The sequence below is a fragment of the Dipodomys spectabilis genome, unplaced genomic scaffold (assembly GCF_019054845.1).
Source record: "Dipodomys spectabilis isolate Male_0828 unplaced genomic scaffold, ASM1905484v1 ptg000006l, whole genome shotgun sequence".
NCBI classification, from domain to species: Eukaryota; Metazoa; Chordata; class Mammalia; order Rodentia; family Heteromyidae; genus Dipodomys; species Dipodomys spectabilis.
In genome coordinates, this window is record NW_024870683.1 from 18,504,431 (window position 1) to 18,529,689 (window position 25,259).

Here is a 25,259-nt window from a genome sequence, read left to right on the forward strand (position 1 = left end):
CAGAGTTTTCAGTTATGTCTCTTTTTTTTTTTTTGCAGTCTCTCCATAAGTTAATGAAATAAAAATGCTTTCAGGGAAAAATATGTAGACAAGACATTACGAAAATAAATAAAAAACATGTGTTCTTGGCAGGAGCTAGCATTTGGGAGCACATTGCCAGAGTGATCCCACTGCAAAAAAGGTACTCAGAGTCCTTCCACAGAACTGTTGGGAGGGCCTTTAAAGACCTTCAAAAGAGGCTGTAAGATCAGATTCCGATGTTTTGTTTCCCATAAATTCTAAGGTCTCATGGTCTAGATAGTGCACCTAAATTAATTTGTTCTCATTGGATTTTTAGAGCTTGGATTTGTATTTCATCCCAGCACTGATTCTACCAGAACACATGTAACCAAAGTGGGAACTACAAGGACAAGGACGACCTGATATGGGTTCATGATAAGGGCACCTTTAGCCCTGGCCCAAGATTTCATCTGCAAGCCCTTCACCACTTCCAGAGCTTCAGTTTGCTAAAATACCAGGTCTCCACGTAACATGCGCTATCTCCCCAGAACCAAGAACTAGCTCCACTAGGCTCAGCAGCCAAGAGGAGAGAGCAGCTAACAACCTCTAGTGGACAGAAGGGCCAGGAAACCTTACAATTTTAACAATATCTGAGATTGGCATTGAAGGCACCCTTAGAGCGGTCACCTTCAGGAACAGCAGATAGAATTCAAACAGGACTTACACAATAGGGAACCTGAAGGTCAGACATCTTGTTTTCTTTTAGACAAGAGAGAATCCTGAAGTGTGCTTCGCTTTTATCTTTCCCTAACACCACTCCCTTTGTTTACGACTGAATACTGAATGCCGTCTTGAAACTAATCTTTAATGAATCTGTAAAACACCAATCTTCTGTGACATATTTCTGTACTCCGGTTTTTATTGAAGCTACTCTTATTTCATAAACTCATTATCTGTTTCTAAGGAAACTTCCTCTTTCTGATTCAAATTCTGATGGAATCTCTTCAGGGAAAATATCTTTGAAACTTGAGCTTATGAGCCTGCTTTTTTATACACGAAAACACTATGAACGACCATGCTGTACCTGAGGATACATGCTGGCCGGCCCCCCAATTCTCAACTTCCAGGATGGTAGACATCCTAGTCTTTAGGCTTCACAGCAACAGCAAAACAGTTCAAGTTTCCTGATCAGGACTGAGGCACCTCTGCTCCTAGTATTTCAGGGTAGGATGACATCACTGCTGCTAATTTAAGCAGCACTAAAGTACTCTCTTACAGCAGAGTTCCGCTCAAAAAATTTGGTATTAATACAAATAATTTTCCCACCCACAGTCACCCATTAGCTCAAAATTTAATTTTTTGCAGTATTACTTTAAAAAGCATTTGAGTGGAAAGTAATTTGTATATGCAGACTAACTCATAGTATTTTCCTCTTATGAGAGTGTGTGCTGGCAACAGCTGTAAACTTACCAGTGTAGTTTTTTTTTTAAAAAAAAAAACAACTACCTTGATTTCTTAACGCTTTTAATAGAAATCTTTTTTAAATTTAGCATTGCACATGATGTGGCTAATATATGAGCTGACAGAGGTCCTTGAGAATGATCTCCTAAATACTTCCTGGCATGGTGCCCTGCCCACAGTTTAGCAAACTCGCAAGAAATGTGTTAATGAACAAATAGATCAAGAGTAGAGTTACTGAATGGTTGTACCTCATACTTGAAAAGAGCAGGTTGTAAATTCTGAACACAAGTAAGAAAACTTCATGTAGTACACTATATAATAACGGCCCAAAGGAATCATGCAGCCTTTTCTTAAGTAAGACTCATGGAGTTTTTCTTAAGTAGTTCAAGTTTGATTATTATTAATTTCCTAGTGAGATGTTTTAGGGAGAAAAAATCAACTTTTAAACATTTTCTGGAAAGCAATTCTTGGACACAAATCCCTTGTACTCCATATTCCCTGGGGAGCACAGGAAAAGAATGTATTTTAAAAATGGAGAGGCCTCAGCACAAGGAGACAAGACTCTAGTTCCAGCCCTAGCATTAGCTGCAGAACGAGTCTTTATTCATAACAAATGGATAGCAACAAATATTCTAGATCATAGTACTGGAGAAACTGCCAAAAACATTAAAAGAAATGCTTCATGTTGGTAAACTATGATGTTAGAAAGATCTGAGACAAGAGCTTAGTAGTCCAACTTTGCATTGCTCACTTTTCTGAACCTTATTTTCCCAGCTACGTGAAACTGTTGTAAAATTATAAAATGTGGTCTGAAAGCTGATAGGAAGACATTGTGCCAAGGGGCTATACAAAGTGCTGGTTATTGTGATGTCAGAGGAAACTTAATTACTGCATGAATTTTATCATATTGTTATTTTTCCTAGCAGCTTAATAAATATTTTAATTCAGCATGGTTAGTCATGTTTAGACTTTTGGCAATATTATAATGAGTGACATGAGGAAAGAAGAAAGGAAGAAAGGAAGGGAAGGAAGGAAGGAAGGAAGGAAGGAAGGAAGGAAGGAAGGAAGGAAGGAAGGAAGGAAGGAAGGAAGGAAGGAAGGGAGGGAGGAAGGAAGGAAGGAAGGAAGGTAGGAAGGAAGGAGAGGGAGTGCTCTGATCTCTTTGTTTCCTCTGGTTGCAGCACACAGCTGATACACAAATAAGCCATCCCATCTGTCCACCTAAGATGTGTTCTTCCTCAAAGAGGGGAAGACACATTATCCGTGTCATTATTAAACAACTACATAGTCAAAACTGAAAGCCCTCTTCATTGAAGAGTGACTGTCATAGAAAAGTTTAAGAACAGACCTCTTAAACAGGAGAAAATTATACTAAATATACTTTTAACAACAGATAGTTTAGAGTTCTTGAAATAACTTTATAAATACATATTATCGTAATAGAGATAAAGCAAAAAAATTTCAAGCCATGGTACCAGTGTATAAACTTAAAATTTTCAAGTCATCCTAGCTTGCTTAAGTGTGCAAAACCACATTTCTGAACCCTTAAGTTGTGTTTTAAAATGCAAAGCAGCCCAAAGCAAGTTGTCTCTTGTTCAGGTGCTCTGCCTGAAGGCCAGGAAGCTTCTGCTTCTTTCCTGGGTACAGTCAGGCCCAGCTGACAAGAGGCCTCCTCAGAGGGCAACTCACTGTCGAGGTGGAACTTCCCAGGGAGCAAATACTGTGAAGCCCATCAATCTGCTGAAGATTTCAGATCTTCAGAGATATCACGGAAAGTCCTAAAAGAACGAAAGACATGTGATTAGTTTTGTATTGGGAGCAGGGGAAGAGAAGGGGCAATAAAGCACAGAGGGAGTCAGGAAAGAGGGAGAGTGGAAAGGGCAAGAATGTACTATTAACATACAATTTTTTACTATCTTTGAGAGCTTGAAGAGATTATACATACGGTCACTATTTTCTTACCCAAGTCTGCTAGCTGCCTCTCATTCTTTAGTAGCAAGAATCCCAGCTTTTTGCTGAGTCCATTATCTCCCATGCAAGAATACATGCCAGCTACTTTGAAACCATACTTGAGCATGTAACTAAGTGCTGGCTAAGGAGATTTAAGTAGAAGCATTGTGCAACTTCAGGGCAGCTCCTTAAAGAGAAGGGCAATACTCCTTGTCTCTTCTGCCATATTACTGGCTAGAAAGTAGTTATGGTTATATGACAAAAACACCTTGGATAAGAGTGAGTCCATAAGTTTTATTAACAAAACAGAAATGTTAACCAGCAGAGTCTAAACTGAAGAATGGGGGCCAGGCAGCAGAAATGAAGTAGGTAGATCTTTTGCCAAATGACTTGTCCTGTTTCTGCCTCATGTGAGACAAATTGCTAATTGGCAGGTAGTATCTTGACTGATAGGGCAGTCTGCTGCACACTACAAGGTGCCTAGCTCAGGCCAGAGGTAACTAACCTGTCTCCAAAACATAATTTTACATTCCTGAACTGCAATGTCATAGCCAGCTTAAAACTGAATTGGTAGTCAAGTAGACAACCCAGAATTTATCACTGAACATAAGTTCCAACATTCATCTTAAGGGAAAGAGCAGTGCATCAGGGCTGGAGTGCATCAGGGCTGGAGTACATAAGGCTGGAGAAAGGGTGGGCCCAGGGCTTGGAGTTTGGAACAGTCATACTAGCCTTGAACTACCCCGTGACTTATTTTATCCACACGAGAAATAAACTTCTTGACTTTATTCCACAATTGTTTGGAGTTCCAGATAGTAGGTTTGGGGTTTGTTTTTTGGTTATTTACAGCCAATCATATTTCAAATGATAAAATGAAGGAGTTTATTACCATTCCTTAAGTAAAAGTTAAACTGGGCCTGGGAAGGTGGCTCAGTGGTAGAGTGCTTGGCTTGCATGCATGAAGCCCTGGGTTCGATTCCTCAGTACTACAAAAGCAGAAAAAGTGGTGGAGCACTAGCCTTGATCTGAAGAGCCAAGGGACAATGCCCAGGCCCAGAGTTCAGGCTCCATGACCAACAAAAAACAAAAAAAACAAAAATGAAAGAATGCACAAATTATCTAAAACACCCTGAAACACTTTTATCAAGATAATTAATTTTCAAGTCTTCAAATTACATTAGTTTGTGGTCATATTACCACAGTATGTTGTACCTTATATATTTTTTTCTCATAGCTAAATACAGTACATTTTGTTTTCATATCAATAACAAATAATGGTAATGGTAAACAAATTGCTTATATTTTTCATGAGAAATAGAATTAAAGCATAATATAAGGTAAGAGTTCTAAAACTTCAGAAAACACTTTATAGTGGCAAAAAACAAGATGGCAGAGTCTGGATTAGGTACACGCTTACACAGGTTAGATAGGACATTGACAAGTTAAAAGTCTAACCTTTTAGCACAATGTAGAAAGTACTCAAGGTCAAAAGGAACACAAGTACATTGTCCAAAAAGAAATGTACTCATTACCTGACTTATGTAACTATAATCTCTCTGTGCATCATCTTTGTAGTAGAATACAGATAAAATGTAACAGATTTCCTTCATAGATGCTCAATTGTCTCAAAAGCTTCTTTGGAGACGGTATCCTAAGCCCCTTGTGTCTCTGCACAAGACTAGCACAGCTCTACTCTCCAAGGAACAACTCTAAGAATTAGACAGTTATTATCTATGGAATAAAACTGAAAAAGTATAAGCCCTTTCAAAGGTAGGATATTACTAAACTCACCTGGTTTAAAAATGTGCTGACTGGTTTAAGAATTGGAATGAATGTTGTTTTCTTAATTATCTTTATGTTCTGCGGAAAAAAAAAATCCAAAATAAAGATGTGTGTGTGTGTTGCATGTGTGGTATATATGTGTATGTATGTCTAGCTACCAACCATTTCTCAATAATAGCATAATTGACATTTTAGTATACTTGAAGATATTCTGCAGCCTACAAGGCCTTTATGCAACAGAGTTTTGATGTACCTAGACATGACCAAGTATCTGGGGGGGATGAGGGGAGGGAGGGGAAGGAGGAGGAAGAATCAGCACTTCTATCACTGCCAAAACCATTTCCCTAGATATGCATTTATGTATTTTTCACAGGCTCATCCAAGTTTCCATTTTTACATCTGTTTACAATCTGGCCACAACCTCTCTCCAACAATATGAATTTCAGGTCGCACTCAATTCTGAAAGTTCTTGAAAAATTAATATAATCCATAACCCCAAATTGTCCAATCTACAAAGTATATTTCCTAACTTATCCTTTTACATCTTTTTAAATTTCTAAGGTACTTACAAGCTTCAGTCTATACTCATCTCCTCTAAATTATGAATGAATATTCTGTCCCAGAGCAAAGATGCATGAAATAAGATTAACACTGTGGTTGACTGTAGTGAACTTAGTGACTGCTTTCTGTTGACAAGTAAGCTTAGCTGTAACTCTGAAATTCAAATCTACTGTTCAATATTGCTCTAGGCCAAGAAAGCCTGGAAATTTTTAGGAGAAAGAAAATAAAGTGAAACACACTTTAAAAAACCAGTTACTAAGAATTTTCCTTCTCATGCTATTTCTAGTTGCCTGGGTACCGTGGTGGTGGTGGTGGTGGTGGTGGTGGTGATATGTCAATGTGCATATAGCGGTAGGGAGGAGTTGAAACCTTCTGAAAACAAATTTCATGATCTAGAAGTACAGAAATGATTTGTTTCGGGCCTATTCAAGAAGCATAGCTCTAACTGGTCAACAAGGCTCATAAAACACTCTGGATTTGGAAGAAACAAATAGATTATCACTGGTTCCAAAGTATTTAATATCCTACAGAGTCCATTTAATTACAGTATTTGTTCCCAAACCATAAAGATTATTATTATGGTACTAAGAGCTACAGGAGAACAAGAAGTATGGAATAGAACCATATGTATGGGGGGGGGGGCCTGAAAAGAAGATCATTGTTCATATTTCTTACATCCTCAAAGATCAACAGGGATCTTCTATCCTTTGTTCCTTGAAAATGTCACGGCATCTGATTCCTCCAAAGTTACGAGACTTTTCCAAATTCATTTTATTCCCATCTCCTTCCTTTATGTGGATGTTTAAGTATTTTCTAATTTAACAATTTATGATTCGTGGAGTCCCAGCTTCACAGAGATGCAAAGGAAATAGCAGACTAATTTAACTCACCTAGTTAGTTATGCACGGCTGAGCATGCATTTCTTAGCCTTGCACTGCACACAGGTATAAACTCTGGTGAGAGAGCACTTGCTATGACTGGCTAGGTACATCTCTTCTTTCCAACAAGTCTAGAATGAAGTTCTAAGACTCGAACCTTTTAAAAAATTAGCCTCAAGGGTATATTGCAAAATCTTATTTTTTTTTTTCACCTGACCCACTTTTGGTTTTACTAAGCTATATACCCATCAGATTTTCTGTACACCAAACACCACTGAGGGATGACACAGCAATACAAAACAAGTGAAACAAAGTTCCTAATTCCTGGGAGCTTCTCCATTAGTGGGAACAAAAGGAAACTAAACATGCACTGATAATATATATATATTAAATATATATACATATATATATATTAGTTTGAACTGGAGAGTGTTAACATTCTATGTGGATACTCAGAAAGGGCTTCCAGCTACTCCAGAGAGCTTCAGCAATGTTTCTCAGAAGAATATTTTCATTATATTCCACAAAACTAGTTTAAATTAGAAAGGGGGTGATAACTACAGAGTGGACAACTTGTGCAACAGTCACATTGTCTTCAGGGAATTAAACCATGTTCTGCTTTAAATCAACCAAAACCAATTCCTGGCAGAAATAAAATGCCAGGCAGGCAGTACAAAGACACGAATCTGGAGAAACAGACAGAAAGAAGGCATGGAATGGGCTAAAGCAAAGTTTCCAACTTTATCTTGAAGGTCATGCGAAGTCACTGTGGGAATTTTAAGCAGCAGGAGAACATAATATTTATGCTCCAGGACAACCAGAGAGGCTGCGCTGTAGAGAATAGGTTGGGGGGAAGCAAGACTAAATAGGGGAGGAGCCAAGAAGAGAAGAAGCTGCTGAAGAAATCCCAGCATGGGTCATAGTACAGAGGATAAAGAGGGCCAGGGTCTGGAAGTGTTTAACAGAATTTTTAGTCCTACAGACAGTGAATCCATACACATCCTTCCCAAATCTCTCTCTCTCTCTCTCTCTTACCTTATATCATACACCCTCAAAGAACATGATATGCCATGGCTTCATTAATAAGTTATTTATTTTACAAAGAACATTTTTGATTAAACTCCAGCATTTAATTGTGAAATGTATTCAGTTAGATTAAGATAACCCTTCTAAAAACCAGCAATGAGTTACTAATAACTCAGAAAGAAAAGATGAGTTCCTCCAGGATCATTCCAGTTGTCACCTTCAGTGCTATCAAGTGTGACAGAGAACAAAGGGAACCATTACTTAGGAGAGGAGCCCTCCTGGAAGAGGGTATGGGATAGACTCTTGCTGCTTTCAGGTTGCCTTCCGCTTTTTTAAGAGTTTTCAGTAGGAGAAAAGTAAATATTCTCATATCATGTCTTCTTATCCTGACCAAAAAAAAAAAAAATCTCTAAGATGGATAATTACAAAAATGTTTCTGCCCTTCCCTACAAAGAGTCCAAGTATAACAAAGAACCGAAAAGGTGAGAGTTACCATTACTGATTCAAGGCTAAGACAGTTTCAACCTCAATGCTGTGCTTTATCTACAACAGTCACCACTGTCCAAATACTGGATCATCTCTCTCAACAGTCAGATGCAGAGAAAGGGCCCTCTACCCCAGTCTCTCCTATGGTGAATAAAGTTGCCCGTCTGGCTGAAGACAAAAGGAGGACAAGGAAATAATCTAATACGCATGTTTTTTTCAGCCTAAGGCCAGCAATTGCTTCTGTAATTAAGACGTGTCTGCCTAACGCAGCACAAATATGCACTCCCTACTGTCACGGGACAACAACGTAAGAGTTCCTAGCACCAAGCAGTTTTGAAGTTCATGCCCCAGTACTACTCCCACAGCCCATTCATTCCTTCAGGTAGGTACAAGGACAAAACTGTGTTGACAGATGTTTTAGATACACATGTAACTAAAACAGGCAGGGTCCCTGCAATAACAGCAACTACATTTAAGTAGGAAAGGAAAGACAGATGATCAAGTGTATAAATGAAAACTGGACTACAAAGGAAAAGTACAAGATGCAATCTATGACAGCATTAAAGTAGCATGAAGGATGAAACCAAATCTTGGGGGCAGGGGATAGGGCAAGCTTCTCTGGTGAACTGACATCTGAGCTGAGATTTGAAGAATGATTAGGAGTTAATTAAGAAGGAAGGATAGGGGTGTCCAGAGAGAGAAAGAAGTATGTATGGAAGCCCAGAGGAGAATGAGTCTGGTGGCCCTGATAATCAGCTAGCATGGCTGCAGCTCAGACAGAAAAGCAAGACACGCTACAGGAAGGATGTGGCAGCATAGGCCAGTTCATACTTGGTGGCTCCCATAGTCTCATCAAGGAGGTTACCTTCCTCCAAAAAGCAATGGGGCTATTTTTGCTAGGAGAGTGTCACAATCAGATAAGCTTGAATTCTGAGAAGCCCACATGAGCCTCAGGGTAGAGAATGGACTGGACAACAGAGGGAGACGGGGCTGAGGGACAGCCAGAAGACTCGGGTGACTACAACAGTCCCATGAGAAGTGCCAGAGACTTGGCTGGCTCAGACCCTGGGTGGCACTGGCAGTAAACAGGCAAGGACAGCAGTGAGGTCAAACTGGCAGCACTGAATAAAGATGGTGAACGAGGACTTGGGAAGTAACAAGCACAGCCAGACTGCCACAGTGAGCAGGAGGAATGCTGAAGAAAATGATTTTCTCTGGGTAGATAGTTCAAAGACAAAAACAGAGAGAGAACATTAGATGAAACACATGAGCCTGTGAGCTTTTCAGTTATGTGATTATGGGCAAGATGGCGAGGCCTCCATTTTCTCATGTAAACACCAGGGGAAACAACAGTTCCCACCCTTCTGCAAAAACATTGGATAGATTAAGTAAAACAACACGTAAAGTTTTATCATAAGACTTAGCATACAGTTACTCCCAATAAAGGTTAAAAGGGTTGTGTTTATTTAACTTAGAGTTCATCCAAATCTTCCATTAAAGAGTGATGCACCGAACACACATTTCCTTTAGGCCCTTTGAAAACACCATTAGAATGCCAGTAAAAGTATTTTTTAAAAGCGTACGTATACAGCTAGGAGAGGGTGGACCTAAACAACAGGCAAGAGCAACGAACTTTTACACAGACAAATGCTATGATTTTGCCTATCTATAAAAGCTCAATCCTAAACCAAATGGTGAGAAAAGCCTAAACACAGTCTGATCTAATCAGCAAAATTCCTAAGAAGTTTGGGAACTAGTGACAGGAAGTAAGTCTGAAAGTGGACTAAACAGAGGACTGCTTTTTACAGTCTGCTTGCAAAGCATAACACATCACCTTTCCCCTGCCTCATCACTTCTGCCAGATAAGCAGTGTCCCTTCTCCGCACTGTGACAGAAAACTAGTCTTCTCTTTAGAGAAGGTGAAAGCAAAACTCTCTGGACTAGGGAACATCAATAGGAGATTGGGGGGAGGGGAGGGTGCGTGGAGACAGGCTGACACAGGAAGAGTAAGGGAACATTTATATATGTTGTATACAATCAGCCCCATCCCTCTCCCTCCTGGGTCCCTGATAAGTGCACCCAGGTTTTCAAGCTCTAGTCTGGAGATTAGGTCTTTTCTGTGAGCAACTACCAGCCTCAAAGAGGACTAAACATCACTGACATCAGAACTACAAGAAGCAATGGTCCTGACAGATTCTATTAGAGTTACATACAACCCACCTACAACTTCTGCATATCTTACTCTTTTTTTTTTTTGGAGGGGGAGGGGATCCAGTCGTGGGTCTGAACTCTGAGCCTGGGCGCTGTCCCTCAGCTCTTCAGATCAAAGCTAGCACTCTACCACTTGAGCCACAGCACCACTTCTGGCTTTTTCTTTTTTTTGTCGGTCGTGGGGCCTGAACTCTGGCCTGGGCGCTCTCCCTCAGCTCTTCAGCTCAAGGCTAGCTCTCTACCACTTGAGCCACAGTGCCACTTCCGGCTTTTTTTTTTCTTTTTGCTTATGTGGTGCTGGGGAATCGAACCCAGGGCCTCATGCATGCAAGGCAAGCGCTCTACCACTGAGCCACCTTCCCAGCCCCTGGCTTTTTATTTTCTGCTTATGTAGTGCTGAGGAATCGAACCCAGGGCCTCAAGCATGCAAGGCAAGCGCTCTACCACTGAGCCACCTTCCCAGCCCCATATCTTAATCTTAACAGGAGCCAAGAACTAAAATTCTTCACCATCTGATTTCATAATTATGTTAGTTCATGATTATTTTTTGTTGTCCAAGACAGGTCATTGGCAAGCACTCACTCTACAACTTGAGCCACTACTCGTGATTTTATGATTTTGTTAAATGGCATAGGAGAAAAGATTTTGTAGGTATAATAAACACTCCTGATGAATCAGTAGTCTCGAGCCAAAAAAGGAGAGATTGTGCAAGGTAGGCCAAGTTCTTTATTTAAAAAAAAAAAGTAGAAATCAGATACAGAAATTAGAAAAATACATTTTCACTTTGAAGAGAAAAAAAAAATCATGAACTGCTATGAAGGAAGGCATATGCTAGGAGATGTGAGCCTCAGGTCTAAAATTAATTTTATCAACAAGAGAGACTAACATCTTGACTGAAGCCTTTTCAGATCCTAATCAAAGGACCCAACTAAGTAGTACCTAAGTGATAGAGTGTTCAAGTGACAATGCCTGCTCAGCAAGTTCATGACCCTAAGTTCAAACTCCAGTATTGCCCCCCCCAACAAAAAATAAAAGATGGAAGCAGCACACAAGAAGACTCAAATATAAACATCATCTAACTCAGTACTGATCCACAGTATTCCACAGACCATAGAATGAAAAAGAAAAAAAAAAGCAGTGAAAGCTGGCTCATCTTTCAAGTAGGAACTCAAAAGATGACTTCTACTCATGATGATAATGCAGACATTCCACATTGTATCAAGATATGAAGGTGAGTGCCAAAATATTTGTCAGATGAGTTTTCTCTTAGAAAAGGGAAAGGGAGGGACTGGGAAGGTGGCTGGGAAGGTGGCTCAGTGGTAGAGCGCTTGCCTTGCATGCATGCGGCCCTGGGTTTGAATCCTCAGCACCACATAAGCAAAAAGAAAAAAGCCGGAAGTGGCACTGTGGCTCAAGTGGTAGAGCGCTAGCCTTGAGCTGAAGAGTTGAGGGACAGTGCCCAGGCCCAGAGTTCAGGCCCCACGACCGGACCCAAAAAAGAAAAGAAAAGGGAAAGGGGGAAAAACTTATTTTTCACAGAAAATTTCCACAATGTAGAAACTTTGTATTTTTTCAACCACATAGCCTCCAAAGAGGGGGCCTTGTTTCTCATAATATCTTTTCCCGACCCCCACACCACCTGATTATATATTTTTAGAATGGAGAAAAGGAAATGAGGTCTTTCGCCCTTCAGAGAATTTATATTCACTTCTTTTGTTTCATCTTAAAGACTAACTTTTTTGGTGGGGAAGGCACTAGGATTTGAACTCAAGGCATGGTGTGTGATGGACAGGCAATCTACCACTTAAGTTAGTGCCTCCAAATCTTTTTCTTCCAGTTATTTTTGAGAGAGATTCTGGCTTTTTGCTGCAGCTGGCCAGATATAATCTTCCTATTTACACTTTCACTCAGCTGGGATGGCAAGTGTGTATTATCAAGCCAGCTTTTTCTGTTAAGACGGGGTCTTGCTAACTTCTTTTGCCCAGATTGGCCTTGAACATAATCTTCCAAATCTTCACCTCCCAAATTGCTCAGATTATACAGATGAACCACTGGTTTCTTTTTTTTTGAGGGGAGGGGGCAGGGGGAGGAGGGTCAGGCATGCATCTTGAACTCTGAGCCTGGGAGGCTAGTGCTCTACCACTTGAGCCACAGTGCCACTTCCGGTTTTCATTGGAGGTAAGAGTCTCATGGGGGAGGGGGGGAGGGGAGAGTTTCACGGATTTTCCTGCTGGGGCTAGCTTTGAACCATGGTCCTCAGATGTCAGCTTCCTGAGTAGCTAGGATAACAGGCTTGAGCCACCAGCACCTGGCTTGAGCCACTGGTTTCTGACAAAAATTTCTAACTTAGAATCATTCAAAGTTTATTCTCCCTAAAATAACAAAACATTAACCAATTTTTTCTTCTTATTTGGTAAGCCATGGAAAAAAAGACATCGTTACCACACATTCTCTATTGCTTTGAAATAACTGTCCTTTAGCTAATTAGGGACTCAACCACCTGCCTTTATCAAAGAGGGAAAGACAAAGTAGGCATAGTAACATACACCTATAATCCTAGCATTCAGAGCCAGCCTGGGCTGTATATACACTAAGTTCAAGGACTTATGTGGTGAAATACTTCAAAGGCAAGAAAGAATATCCTAGTACTACACCCTCCAAATGGCAGCCTTTCTCAAAATTACCTATGTTCTTCATCTGTTCTCAGAAACTATTTGATTTGTTCTAAGTTAAAAGATGTCTCTCTTTACAAACTGTATATCTAAAATAAGATAAGCAGTCATGTTTTTAATGAATTTTAAGCAAAAACATAAAGTAGTTTCATTAAATATCTGGTGAGAACTTGTCAATGACTTCAATTTCACTGGAAAGGAAGGAACCTGGTGTTTTCTAATCTCTCTTATTTTTATGTTTTAAAGGTGTTAAGAATGGTTATTAGAAGAGAGAGTACATGGTTCATCTGCCTTCTTGGCTATCTTCCACCATTTCTTTTGTTTCAGAGTTTGGCCCAGGTTTAATAGTGAGGATTAGATGGTTTTCTGATTGGTGGCCTCCTTTCTGTTCCTACAAGGTTGTGGCCACCTGCCCCCATTTTGTTCTTGACAGGAAGGTTTGTTTATTCTGCCATGGGCCATAAATTCCCTGACCACCTGTTTTCACTTTTTCCATTCTTTTGTCCTTGTTCCACATGTCCTTGTCCCTTTTGCAGCCGCCTGTCCCCATGTCATTGTCAGGCAGGTTTTAGTTTATTAGTTTAACCTACTGCTTGCAAGTTGTCTAAGTCACAATTCCCTGTTTGCCTTTCTACTAACCCCGCATCACTGTTGCTAGAGATGGTCATGGTGTAACAGAATACCCACTCTGTAGAGGTAACCCTAACTGCTGGTTAAGGAACATGGGTGACAATCTATCTTGCTACTTTCTGCTGATTTAAGGGTATCAATTCAGAAGCAGCCTGTCTAGGGATCCTCTGAGGACTGATCTAGAAGGCCTCTTTAAGACCAGGGGGCAGGTGGTCCAAGGGCCAAATATCATATGATACTAAAACCACTCAATACAATTTTAAATTTTTCCTGGTAAGTGTCTGTAAACAATTTCTATTTATTCAGTATCTTCTACACAGCATTAATAATCAAATATCACTATCATGACAAATCTAGATGAAGATATTTACTTTAACAAACAGAGTATTACATATGGTTTATAATCATTCTGTTTGAACTCACCGCTGAGTCTGAGCAGACCATGGAGTCTGGTTTGGTGTGGGCACTGAATTTGTAGGACTAACTAGCATGGCACTGTAGATATTGGAAGCAACTACTAGTATGCAGAGAAGTATAGGCCCAATGATGGCTCCCTCCAGGCCTAGGTAGTATGCTCCTCCAGCCACTGCCAAGCCTGTCAGGTAAGGATGGCCACCTCTGGAATAAAAAGGACACTTTTAAATATAGTCACTAGAGAAAATCTGAAATAACTTTCTAATACACCGTGGTCCCCAACCCCTCCCTCCCTCACCCACCCCAGTTCCATTATTGTCTTTTTTTTTTTGGTTGATAGTGGTGCCTGAACTCTGGGCATGGCATGGACGCTGTCCCTCAGCTCTTCAGCTCAAGGCTAGAACTCTACCACTTGAGCCACAGCGCCACTTCCAGCTTTTACTGCTTATGTGGTGCTGAAGAATCGAACCCAGGGCTTCATGCATGCAAGGCAAGCACTCTACCACTGAGCCACCTTTCGAGCCTTTATCTTTCTTTAGATTACCTCAGTACAGATGACAAAATATTCTAATAATTTTGAGATCGAATGATTTTTCTTGCCTGTGTACCAATGTGTAATATCCATCTCTCCTCATAAGTCTAACAACTAAAAGAATAAAGTGGGCTCTATACCTACTGCACATAGTTTCCTGAGGAAAATTAATGCTGCTAAAGACTAGTTACATAAGTTACCTGTTGGGTTTATCTCCATCAAAGATAATTAAGTGGACACAATTTAGTATGTAATTCAGTTAATTATGTTTTTTTTTAAAACAAGATAATAACCACAGCAACATTCTTGTTATTCATTGTTTAGACTTCTGGCAACCTTCTAAAATTATAGTTTTCAGCACAGGCAATGATAAAAAATCTCAAGAGGGAGACAGTTGTCAATAAAGCCTGAGGTTTTTATTTCATAAAAGAGTCATAATTGCCCTGTAGCTTATCACAGTACCACTTACATAACCGGAATGAGATAAAATACATTATGAAGAAGGACATACTGGTAAGACACAAACCCCACTGACGTAAGAAGGACTAGGAAATAAGCCATGTTCTGTTTGTTACTAGTTTTTAAATGACACAGATGACTGGAACAACTTAATGAAGAACAAATAACCAAATACTCAGGAAGGATGTATGATACTGTATTATAGTTTAATGAGTAACACTGAGTTGAGCCGGTCTTCAGGAAACAAATATATTCTGTTCATAATTTGTTTTCTCATTACAAAAAAGGATTTAAGTCAGCACTCTATATTTGGTTTGTAAACATTTTCCCTAAATAGTATACTTCAGGAAAATTATCAAAAATGCTTAAAGCTTTAAAAAAAAAAAAAAAGTATGGGAGCTTTTAAATATTTAGTATAAAAATACGTTTTAATATATTGAAAATAAAATAAAAAACAAAAAGTTGAAACTAAACTTTTCTTTTTCTTTTTTTTGTCAGTCATGGGGCTTGAATCCAGTCCCTGAGCTCTTTTGCTCAAGGCTAGCACTCTACCATTTTGAGACACAGCTCCACTTCCAGTTTTCTAGTGGTTAATTGGAGAGAAGAATCTCATGAACTTTCCTGCCCCAGCTGGCTTTAAACTTCTATCCTCAGATCTCAGCCTCCTGAGTAGTTAAGATTAACTACTACAGGCATGAGCCACCAGTGCCTAAACTTTTCATAATGACTCTTATTATTTTATTAATTCTAGCTATAAACTTTAGCAAAGTTTATGCAAAAGATACTAAGTATAAAGTATATATGCATTTCTCCTATTAAATTTTAAACAATTAAACATCAGTAAATCACACTGGTGCCTACTTTTCTCTCTTCTTCCTTCCTTCTCTCCTTTGACACTAGGTCACTATGTAGCCCAGGCTAGCTTTGAATGCAATACCTTCCTGTCTTGAATTACAGGTGCATACCACCATACTTAACCCTAGTTTTCCCCATTTAATTCTAAGGTTCTCTCTCAAGTTTTAGCATACAATTTTCCATATGACTAGCTCGGGGAGCTGCTTATTTCTTTTTGCCCTGCAACTTTGGGGCTTAGTTGTTCTAAAATCAGTTATTTTCTATATAATCCACAAGAGAGAAAACTAGGTACACTAATAGCTTTACAATAATTTAAATTATCAAGAGTACTACTCTATAAATTTTAACCTCGTCTACTCTAGTTTTTGTTTTGCCAGTCTTGGGGCTTAAACTCAGGACCTTGGCACTGTACCTGAGCACTATACCTGTGCTCAAGGCTAACACTCTACCATGTGAGCCACTGCACCACTTCTGGCTTTTTCTGTTCAGGTGGTACTGAGGAATCAAACCCAGGGCTTCCTACATACTAGGCAAGCATCCCAGCCTACTCTACCTTTAATTTTACTTAAAGAATGAGGCTGACATGGTGATGCACACTTAAGAGGCTGACACAGGAGAACGGAGGGTTTAATGCTGGGCTATACAGGACTGTCTCAAAAGGAAAAAGCAGGGAAAGGGCAAAGGGAAAAGAAAATGGGTAAAGGAAAAAAGGAAAAGGGAAGAGAAGGAAAAATGGAGAGGAAAAATAAAAACTGAAATATTTAAAAAGTAAAAGCTGAGTTTATTAACTATTTTCACAGTTTCAATAGGTCATATTCTAAATTTAAGTAGCAGATCAAAATGCAACACTTTGTTACAAATTAACTCTAATAAGCAATGTGAATCTGAGTATATAACTAATTCAGAAATGACCTGATTTACTAGTTCCTAAAAGTGATCAAAATATACAAAAATTATTTTATGGTCCAATTTTAATTCTCACTAAAATTTTAACTGTGTTATTTCAGAAAGGCGCTCTGCTTGTCATGCATTAATTTAGTGAGATTTGGTTTTACATGAAACTTCTCAGACCCATATTCTCAATCTTATTTCTTTAAAGGCAAGAAATAACTACTAACTCTTTACTGTAATTACAAGTATTTTATGTATGTGGTATTTCTTTCCTAGGTTAAATGCCACAAAAAAACCAAGAAAAATTATTCAAAATTTTGTTTTGACTCAGGGTTTGATATATCATAAATAATATACAATAATAAAATACACTTTGTACATTGTTTTAGTTTAAAATTTCATTATCTGAGAAAGAATTAAAGAAGCTACTTTACTGGAAAATCCTACCACCCAGTTCTTTCCCCCAACTCTACTCATCCCACCTCCCACAAAAAAAAAAGGTGGGAAGGAGAAAGGGAGGGAGGGAGTGAAGGAGGGAGGGAGGAAGGGAGGGAGGGAGGAAGGAAGGAAGGAAGGAAGGAAGGAAGGAAGGAAGGAAGGAAGGAAGGAAGGAAGGAAGGAAGGAAGGAACCTTTAACAAGCAATACAAATGTGTGGATGAGTCACCCGTAACTTCAGAAACTTACCCTGATATATCAGAATAGATTGCAGTATCTACAAAGTATGTTGGCAAGAGATGAAAAACCAACAGCAAGATGGCCTTGCAGCCTAAACCCTGGGTGAGCCACAAGTCTAAAACTGCAGGAATCGCCGCCCAGTACGTTCCCAGAAAAGGCACAGCTCCAAGAATTGCAGCCAAAGCTAAAAGAATTACAAGAAAAGGCAACTTCACATTGTCGTCAAAACAGGAAGACAACAGCAAAATCTAAGCACTATCTGCTCCCTCTTAAAAAATATCCTCCCAAACAATTAAATATTCACAGACTCTATTTTCAGAAGAATGATATACCCTTTCTAGCTGGGTTCTGGTCAAATGAAGGTCTAAAACTTTACAACTTTTTATCAGAAATCCTTCTCACATGTATATCTATTTTATGAATCTGTTCTTATGTAATAATATCTTAGTGTCCTGCAGCTATTTTTCTGAATCAATGATTAGTTAATAATAGTCTTATAGTAATACAGCATGTCTAAAACTGTACTGATTCCAAGGCCAAACCAAAAATTAGTTTCTAAACCTCAGAGATGAATTTATACTTTGTTTCTAGTAAATGACAAAAATAAACAAACAAAAACAAAAAAAGCTTTCAGCAATGAACACCCAAGTGTTTTCTCCTCCCGCCACCCTCCCCTTGATCTATCTGGTTTCCCTCCAGATTGAAAGTCAAGCAGGCATGAACTTAGGTCTGGTCCAAATATTAACCATGTGTATGACCTTGGAAATGTTTGGATTCTCATCTATACAACAAGAACTATACTATCCTGTTGCCAGTTCACAGAAAGTTCTAAAATAACCGCCACAGATATTCTTAGGAGAGGATCAAAGAGGTACAATAGCTAGGTGCATCTGATCATATAATAAAATAATATATATTGGAGTGAATTCCAAGAAATGGAAACAAGAAGGTTTTTTTTCTTTGTTGCTGTTTTTGTTTTCTTTTCCTTTTGTAAATTTATCTGTCTTTGGGAGGGAAAGAGGTGGCATAGAAATGGTAGAATAAAGGGTGAACAAATGGAATAGTGATACTCACTAGATACTATGTTGAAAAGGAACTATACAACTTGTGCGTGGGACAGGAGGAAAAAACTGAGAGAGAGCAAGGGAAAGGGTGACACTGTAATCCCTCTGTACATCACCATTACAATAATTAAAAAAGAAAGACAAAACAGTGGTTTTACTATCATAATTAAAGTTGCTTTCCAAAAACAAAATAACCTTCACATGTTTTCCAGGGGCTTTCATGTCAGAGGTTAGGTGAATGAACAACTAAAGTGGGAAAGAATATGAATGCATTTGGGAACATAAAGAAGAGGAAGCCAGGCACAGTGGCTCAAGCCTGTAATCCCCACTATTAAGGAAGCAGACATCAGGAGGATTAGGACTCAAGGCCAACTCAGGCATATATTAAGACTCCATCTCCAAAAAAAAAAAAAAAAAAGAGCAAGCCAAGCATGGTGGGTTGCATGCCTGTCACTTCATCTACGCAGGAGGCAAAGACAAGTCAGCCTAGACAAAAATGTGAGAACCTATCTCAAAAGTAACCAAAGCAAAAAAGGCTGGGGTCATGGCTCATGTGGAAGAAACACTATGAGTGAGCAGTATGAGACCCTTAGTTCAAACCACAGAGCCATCAAAAAGAAAAAGGAAATAAGAAGGAGGAAAAGATAAAAGTAGATGAGTGATGGTAAAGGTAAATGGAAGGCAGAGATATTTAGAAAAACAAGCAACAGAACAAAAGGAAGAAAAGGTGGACAACATTAAAAAAAAAAAGCAAGATATTTATTTACCAACTGGTCTTATGGAATGGGGATATCACTATGAAAGCAGATCATAGCAGGTTTGGGTATATATGTTCAGCTTACTGCTTTCACACACAACATATTACCCCTGGGATACTATCTCTTATGTGATAAAAGGTATTTTGGCAACACACTGTTCCCTTTCCAATTCATTTACCCTGGGCCAATTATGTGCCAAATTCTAGAGCATTCATTTAACAAATACACTAGCATTGCTTTCTTGTACCTGGTCTGGTTCCAGCTACCAAGAATATAGTAAAAACTATTTCTACTCCTAATCTAGACTAAATATCTAGACTATATTTGAGGAAGCTGGCATTTCCTAACATAAAATGGCCTAATTTAAATAAAGGACAATGAAGTTACCATTGTTACCTGATGGAATGAAGACAATGTTGATGCCAAATATAGTATGAGTCAGCCAGGTGTACAATCCATAGAAGCCCGCCATTTTGAGGGAAGCATCAAACACCCCTCTAGAAGGCCAAAGACAAAAGAAAATGTAAATAAATTTGGCATTATATTATGATTCAGAAATATCAATACTTCTAATTCTGGCCTCTTCATTCCAAACCTGGCAATAGCTTTAATTCTTTTATGGGTCTGAGAACATTATTTCAACTTTATTAAAGGAAAATAAGAGCTTATTTTAAATTCATGAAATGTTCACTAAGATGTCTTTAATAAATTTTTCACTGATGAAAAGACAATTGAAATACCTTAAATACCCTACCCACTTCTGAGGCAGATATTTCACCTGTTATGACCATATTTCATGAGTATAAATAGGATGTTCAAAGAGAATTCAATTCTAATAAAGAATTCAATTCAGAAGGAACAAGGGAGATTGTGGTGTAGCTTAACATGGAAGCAGTCCTAGGCTCAACCCTCAGAAAGGAGGGAGAAAGGAAATAGGGGGAGAGCAGGGTAAGTAAGTAACTTATATTTCATCAATCTCTCTGATTAACAAAATTTATACATTTATTTAACTCTGCAATTAAGCCTACAAAGTAACTTCTCCCACAATAGATACTAACAGCACAGGTCACTAGGGGTAATTCATGATTTAAAAGATAAGAACAATAACATATTTTTTTAACTCAAAAACAAACATATTCAGTTTTCAATACAGGAATTCGACACCTAAGTTCTGTAACAGGCACTTTATTTTTGCTCTTCAGTATAGAAATTAATTAGCATGATGAATAAGTAGACATAAGGGTCAAAGCTTAAGTAACTCCAAAGTATTATAACCAAGTATTATAACTGCAGGACAAGGCAAAGCTGAAGTTGAAAAAGCAGAGAATGTGGCAGCAAAGGTGACATCTAACACATACAAGGAGGCAAACAAAATCTCTAGAAGTATGCTCTAAGAGCATTCAAGCGCTGTGGTCAGACCCTGAGGCATGCATTCGGAGTCCAAGGCCTCCCTGAATGGCCATCCTGACCAACAGCTTTTTCACTCAAGAATGTTTTATATGCCATGAGATGCCTTCCAACAAGACTGAAGTAGTATAAAAAGACAGAAGGAGCTATCACAGAAAACAAAAAAGGGAAGTGGTTCTGTGGCTCAAGTGGTAGAGCGCTAGCCTTGAGCTGAAGAGCTGAGGGACAGCGCCCAGGCCCAGAGTTCAGGCCCCATGACTGGAAAACAAAACAAAACAAAAAAGGTCCTCCAAGCAATTAAACAGGGGGGGCCTCTCCCTCGCGGGCGGAATGACAGAACTTCAAGCGTTAACTCTGATAAGAAAACAATGGCAGAACAAATTCAAAGACTGAGAAGGGGAGAAAGGCTCAAATGGAAGAGGAAGAAATCTGTCAACAGGAGTGATGAGAACATCCCAGAAAAAGCTGAAACCAGAGACAAGCCTTAACAGAAAACTCAAAACAAAAGATGTGAAATGCATCAGAATGAATTAAGTATAGAAAAGGTAAGATATCCTTGAAGGACAATAGGCTGTGTCTGATAAGGGACTAAGAACAAAGATAGATCAGCCTCAGATGGAATGAAATCATGTCTGTGGAAGGAGGAAAATCAAGAAAACAGAGTCCAAAGGAGAAATTGCTGAGAAACAGGTAATAATAATGTCAACTACTTGAGACAAGTGTTGCCATGGATCTGTCTAGAATTAGGGAGAGGCCATAATGCAAAGATACAGATGTGGCACTTGTACTATCCTTACTTAGAAATTCTTATAGCAAAAATAAGTGCTATCAAATATGCAACTGTATGGCAATTAACAGCCCAGTCTTTTTTCTGCCTCTGGGAATAGGGTTATAATGTCTCATTAAGACAAATTTCAATTAATTTTGTGGACATTAAATGCACTGTGTATTGTGTGTAGACAGTAGGTATGTTTATGCAACCTAATTAGGGTTGGAAAGATAATGTATTCCTCTCTAATGAGTTATGAACTGGCGTCCAAGATTTATACCACGGCAGAGAAAAATCCTCTCTCTGTGAATCTACTAGAGTAATTTTTGCCTTCTTGCCTGCCTGCCTGCCTCCTTCCCTCCATCTCTCCCTCCCTCCCTCCTTCCCTCCCTCTCTCTTTTGCTGTATCAAGGATTCAACTCAGACCCTTTATGCATTGGTTATTTTTAAGAAGTCTGTTTCATTTATGTCCAGGCCAACATGGCCTATGATCCCTTACTCCTGCTTCCCACTGCCCTTAGAGATGTTAGGTAGGTGCCACCGCACAAAAACTACTGTCCTCACAGCTTGGATAGCCGTCACATACCACCACACCCAGCCACTGGCTGAAATGGAGCCTCACAAGTTTTTAAGCCTAAACTGGCCTCTAGGCACAATTCCCCAATCTCCACCTCCCAAATAGCTAGGATTAACGACTTGAGTCACCATGCCCAGGTAGATCTCCCCACCTTTGGTCATTTGTGGTATTTGAACTCGGGGCCTGGGCACTGTCCCTGCACTTTTCTGCACAAGGCTAATGCTACACCACTTTGAGCCACAGCTTCACTTCTGGTTTTCTGGTGGTTCATTGGAGATAGATTCACAGACTTTCCTGCCTGGACCGGCTTTGAACCACGATCCTCAAGATCTCAGCCTCCTGAGTGGCTAGGATTAAAGGTGTAAGCCACAGACACCCAGCCTGGCTAGATTTTTTTTTTTTAGCATCAAGTTCCTCACATTTTTCTCTTGGTTTCATATATCAGCTTTATATAAATAAAACTCACCAAAATTAAGAGTGTGAATTAATAAATTTAACCTATGACATAATTATCACTACATTTAGAACGTTTCCATCACCCTAAAAGTTTCTGTACATTCTTTTAAGTTCTCTTTGAAAACCGACAACCTCTGGGTGTTTGACTTCACAACCTCTGGGTGTTTCATTTAAATTTTCCTTTTCTAGAATATCATATATCAGCTTTTTTAAAAATCAAGAAAAAATCAGTGACATTTAGCATGTAATCATTCTAGTGTACAGTTCAGTAATGTTACATAAATCCCACTGAGATTTTGTAACTTTAGGTGCTCAGTCTTCTTGCAGTACAATGTTTCACCCACACCGGTGTACATACTGTATGACTACATTGTTCCTTTTGACTCAGAGTAGTGCTCCATTACATGAGTACACTACAATTCATTTACTGACTCATCAGCTGATGGGTATTTGGACTATTTCCAGTTTTACTGCCATTATAAGTACTGCTGCTACAAGCATTCAAATGGATGCCTCTATTCTTCTTTAGTAAATATCTGCAAACACAATTACTACATGATCTAGCAATCCCACTTCTACATATATCCAAAGGAACTTAAAACAGTATGCCAAATACAGAATACTCATGTATTCCATGTTTATTGCAGCACTAACTGGCAATAGGACAGATATGAAATCAGTCTAAGTTGATAGATAATTTGATAAAGAAAATGTGGTTGTATATACATACAAAGGAAAACTATTTATTCTAAAAAAATGGAAGTCTGCATTTGCAACAACAGTCAAACCTGAAAGACATTACAGGCTCAGAATAGCAGTTCTGAATCACAGGTGAAATCTAAGAACTGAACTTAAAGTAACATAGAATAGACTGGTGATTACCAGAAAATAGGAGATTGAGGAGACTGTCAAAGGATATAACTTTTTAGTTACAAAATGAGTATGTTCGGGAGATCGGCTGTGCAACATTGGTGTCTATAGCTGGAGAAACCAACTAAGTAGATCTTAAATGTTTTTTTTTTTTTTTTGCGTCCGGTCGTGGGGCCTGAACTCTAGGCCTGGGTGCTGTCCCTCAGCTCTTCAGCTCAAGGCTAGTGCTCTACCACTTGAGCCAGAACGCCACTTCCAGCTTTTTTCTTTTTGCTTATGTGGTGCTGAGGAATCAAACCCAGGGCCTCATGCATGCAAGGCAAGCGCTCTACCACTGAGCCACCTTCCCAGCCCCTAGATCTTAAATGTTATTACAACAAAAATAGTACATGCGAAAATGAATATATTACCTAGGTCATTTTAATAATTTTACAATGTATATATCAAAACATCACACTGTATACATAAAATACACACAACATAAAATACACACATGCATATGTGTGTGTCTGTGTGTTTAAAATATAAACATCACGAGAGATGGAGTTCCTAGAATTAGTGGTGCTGGATGCACACTACACTAAAAACTACTGAATAATATGAATAAAGTAGTGAATTTTCTTTTAAAAAAGTGGGAGTCAGTAGAAACTGAAAAGACAAAAAGAAGTGTCCTTCACATCCTCCAGGAAGAACATAGCCCAGATAATATCTTTTTTGGAGGACTTCTAACCTCCCTGACTAGAAAATGAAACAGGTAGCCGGGTGCTGGTGGCTTACACCTGTAATCCTAGCTACTAAGGAGGCTGAGATCTGAGCATCTCAGTTCAAAGCCAGGCTGGGCAGGTAAAGCTGTGAAACTCTTATCTCCAATAAACCATCAGAAAAGGGAAGTGGCACTGTGGCTCAAGTGGTAGACCGCTAGCCTTGAGCTGAAGAGCTGAGGGACTCATAACACAGTTGTAGCCCCATGACCAACCAAAAAAGAAACATGTTGCTGAAGTTACAAGTTTATAGCAATTTTTTACAACAAGAGGAAACAAATACAGCCTGTTGTGTGCCAACCACTGGGTTATATACTTTGTATATTCAAATGGCATACTTTACTTCAAACTTCAAATGGCATACTTTACTTCAAATGGCAAACTTCAAATGGCATACTTTACTTCAAACATTTACTTCAAACTACAAAGTATATATCAAACAAGCAACAGTCTAAAACTGAGCACATAATCAGTCATCTATCAGCATCTGAGACTAAAATTCAGAGTATAAGATGGGATGTAGCTCAGCAGCAGAGGGCTTGCCTAACATCAGAGGCCCTGAGTTCAATCTCCAGCATTACAAAGCAAAACAAATTTAATTTATCTGTATTTAAAGCAATGTGGTACTCACCAGTGAATAAGCAAACACTCTGGTAAAACACAATACAAAATCAGAAGTAAAACAAAACACATTAATTATATAATAAATCATGCATTTCAAACAAAAAGTGCAAAGAAAGATTTTTAAGATCTGGGAATGTAACTCATTGGAAAAGTGTTGCCTAGCAGGTGTTTCAATCTCAAACAACACACACACACACACACACACACACACACACGAAAGAAAAGCGAAGAAAACCAAGTCTCCATGTAAAACTTTACTTTCATAGTGAAATAAAACTTTAGCATATATCCAATATTTCAATGGGTTACTAGAAATCACTAGTTCAATCAATGCAAGAATACTCCGTTCAATCATAGAAAGGAAATGTCATTTCATTCATTCATCAGTATCAATTAACCAAAACTTTTAAATATTGAAATTCAGTGAGCACCTCCCTGCCTTGCTATCCAGGAAAATGTAAGTATTATGATACACTTCAAGTCTCTAA

At 38.9% G+C, this 25,259-nt stretch overlaps 1 protein-coding gene across 2 annotated transcripts in view; it reads right to left on the reverse strand.

Moving 5' to 3' along the window:
- Positions 1-2,552: 2,552 nt before the first annotated feature.
- Tmem245 (transmembrane protein 245) overlaps positions 2,553-25,259 on the reverse strand; it is an 88,870-nt gene continuing 66,163 nt past the window's right edge. Inside the window, exons 15-18 of one of the 2 annotated variants that reach the window (XM_042694986.1) lie at positions 19,704-19,804; positions 17,495-17,669; positions 14,081-14,275; positions 2,553-3,239 (exon numbers count right to left, since the gene is read on the reverse strand). In XM_042694986.1, the coding sequence (XP_042550920.1) occupies positions 3,194-3,239; positions 14,081-14,275; positions 17,495-17,669; positions 19,704-19,804 (517 nt within the window). In that variant the 3' untranslated portion in view covers positions 2,553-3,193. The remainder of the gene's footprint in view (positions 3,240-14,080; positions 14,276-17,494; positions 17,670-19,703; positions 19,805-25,259) is intronic. The other variant, XM_042694995.1, reaches the window with a different exon arrangement.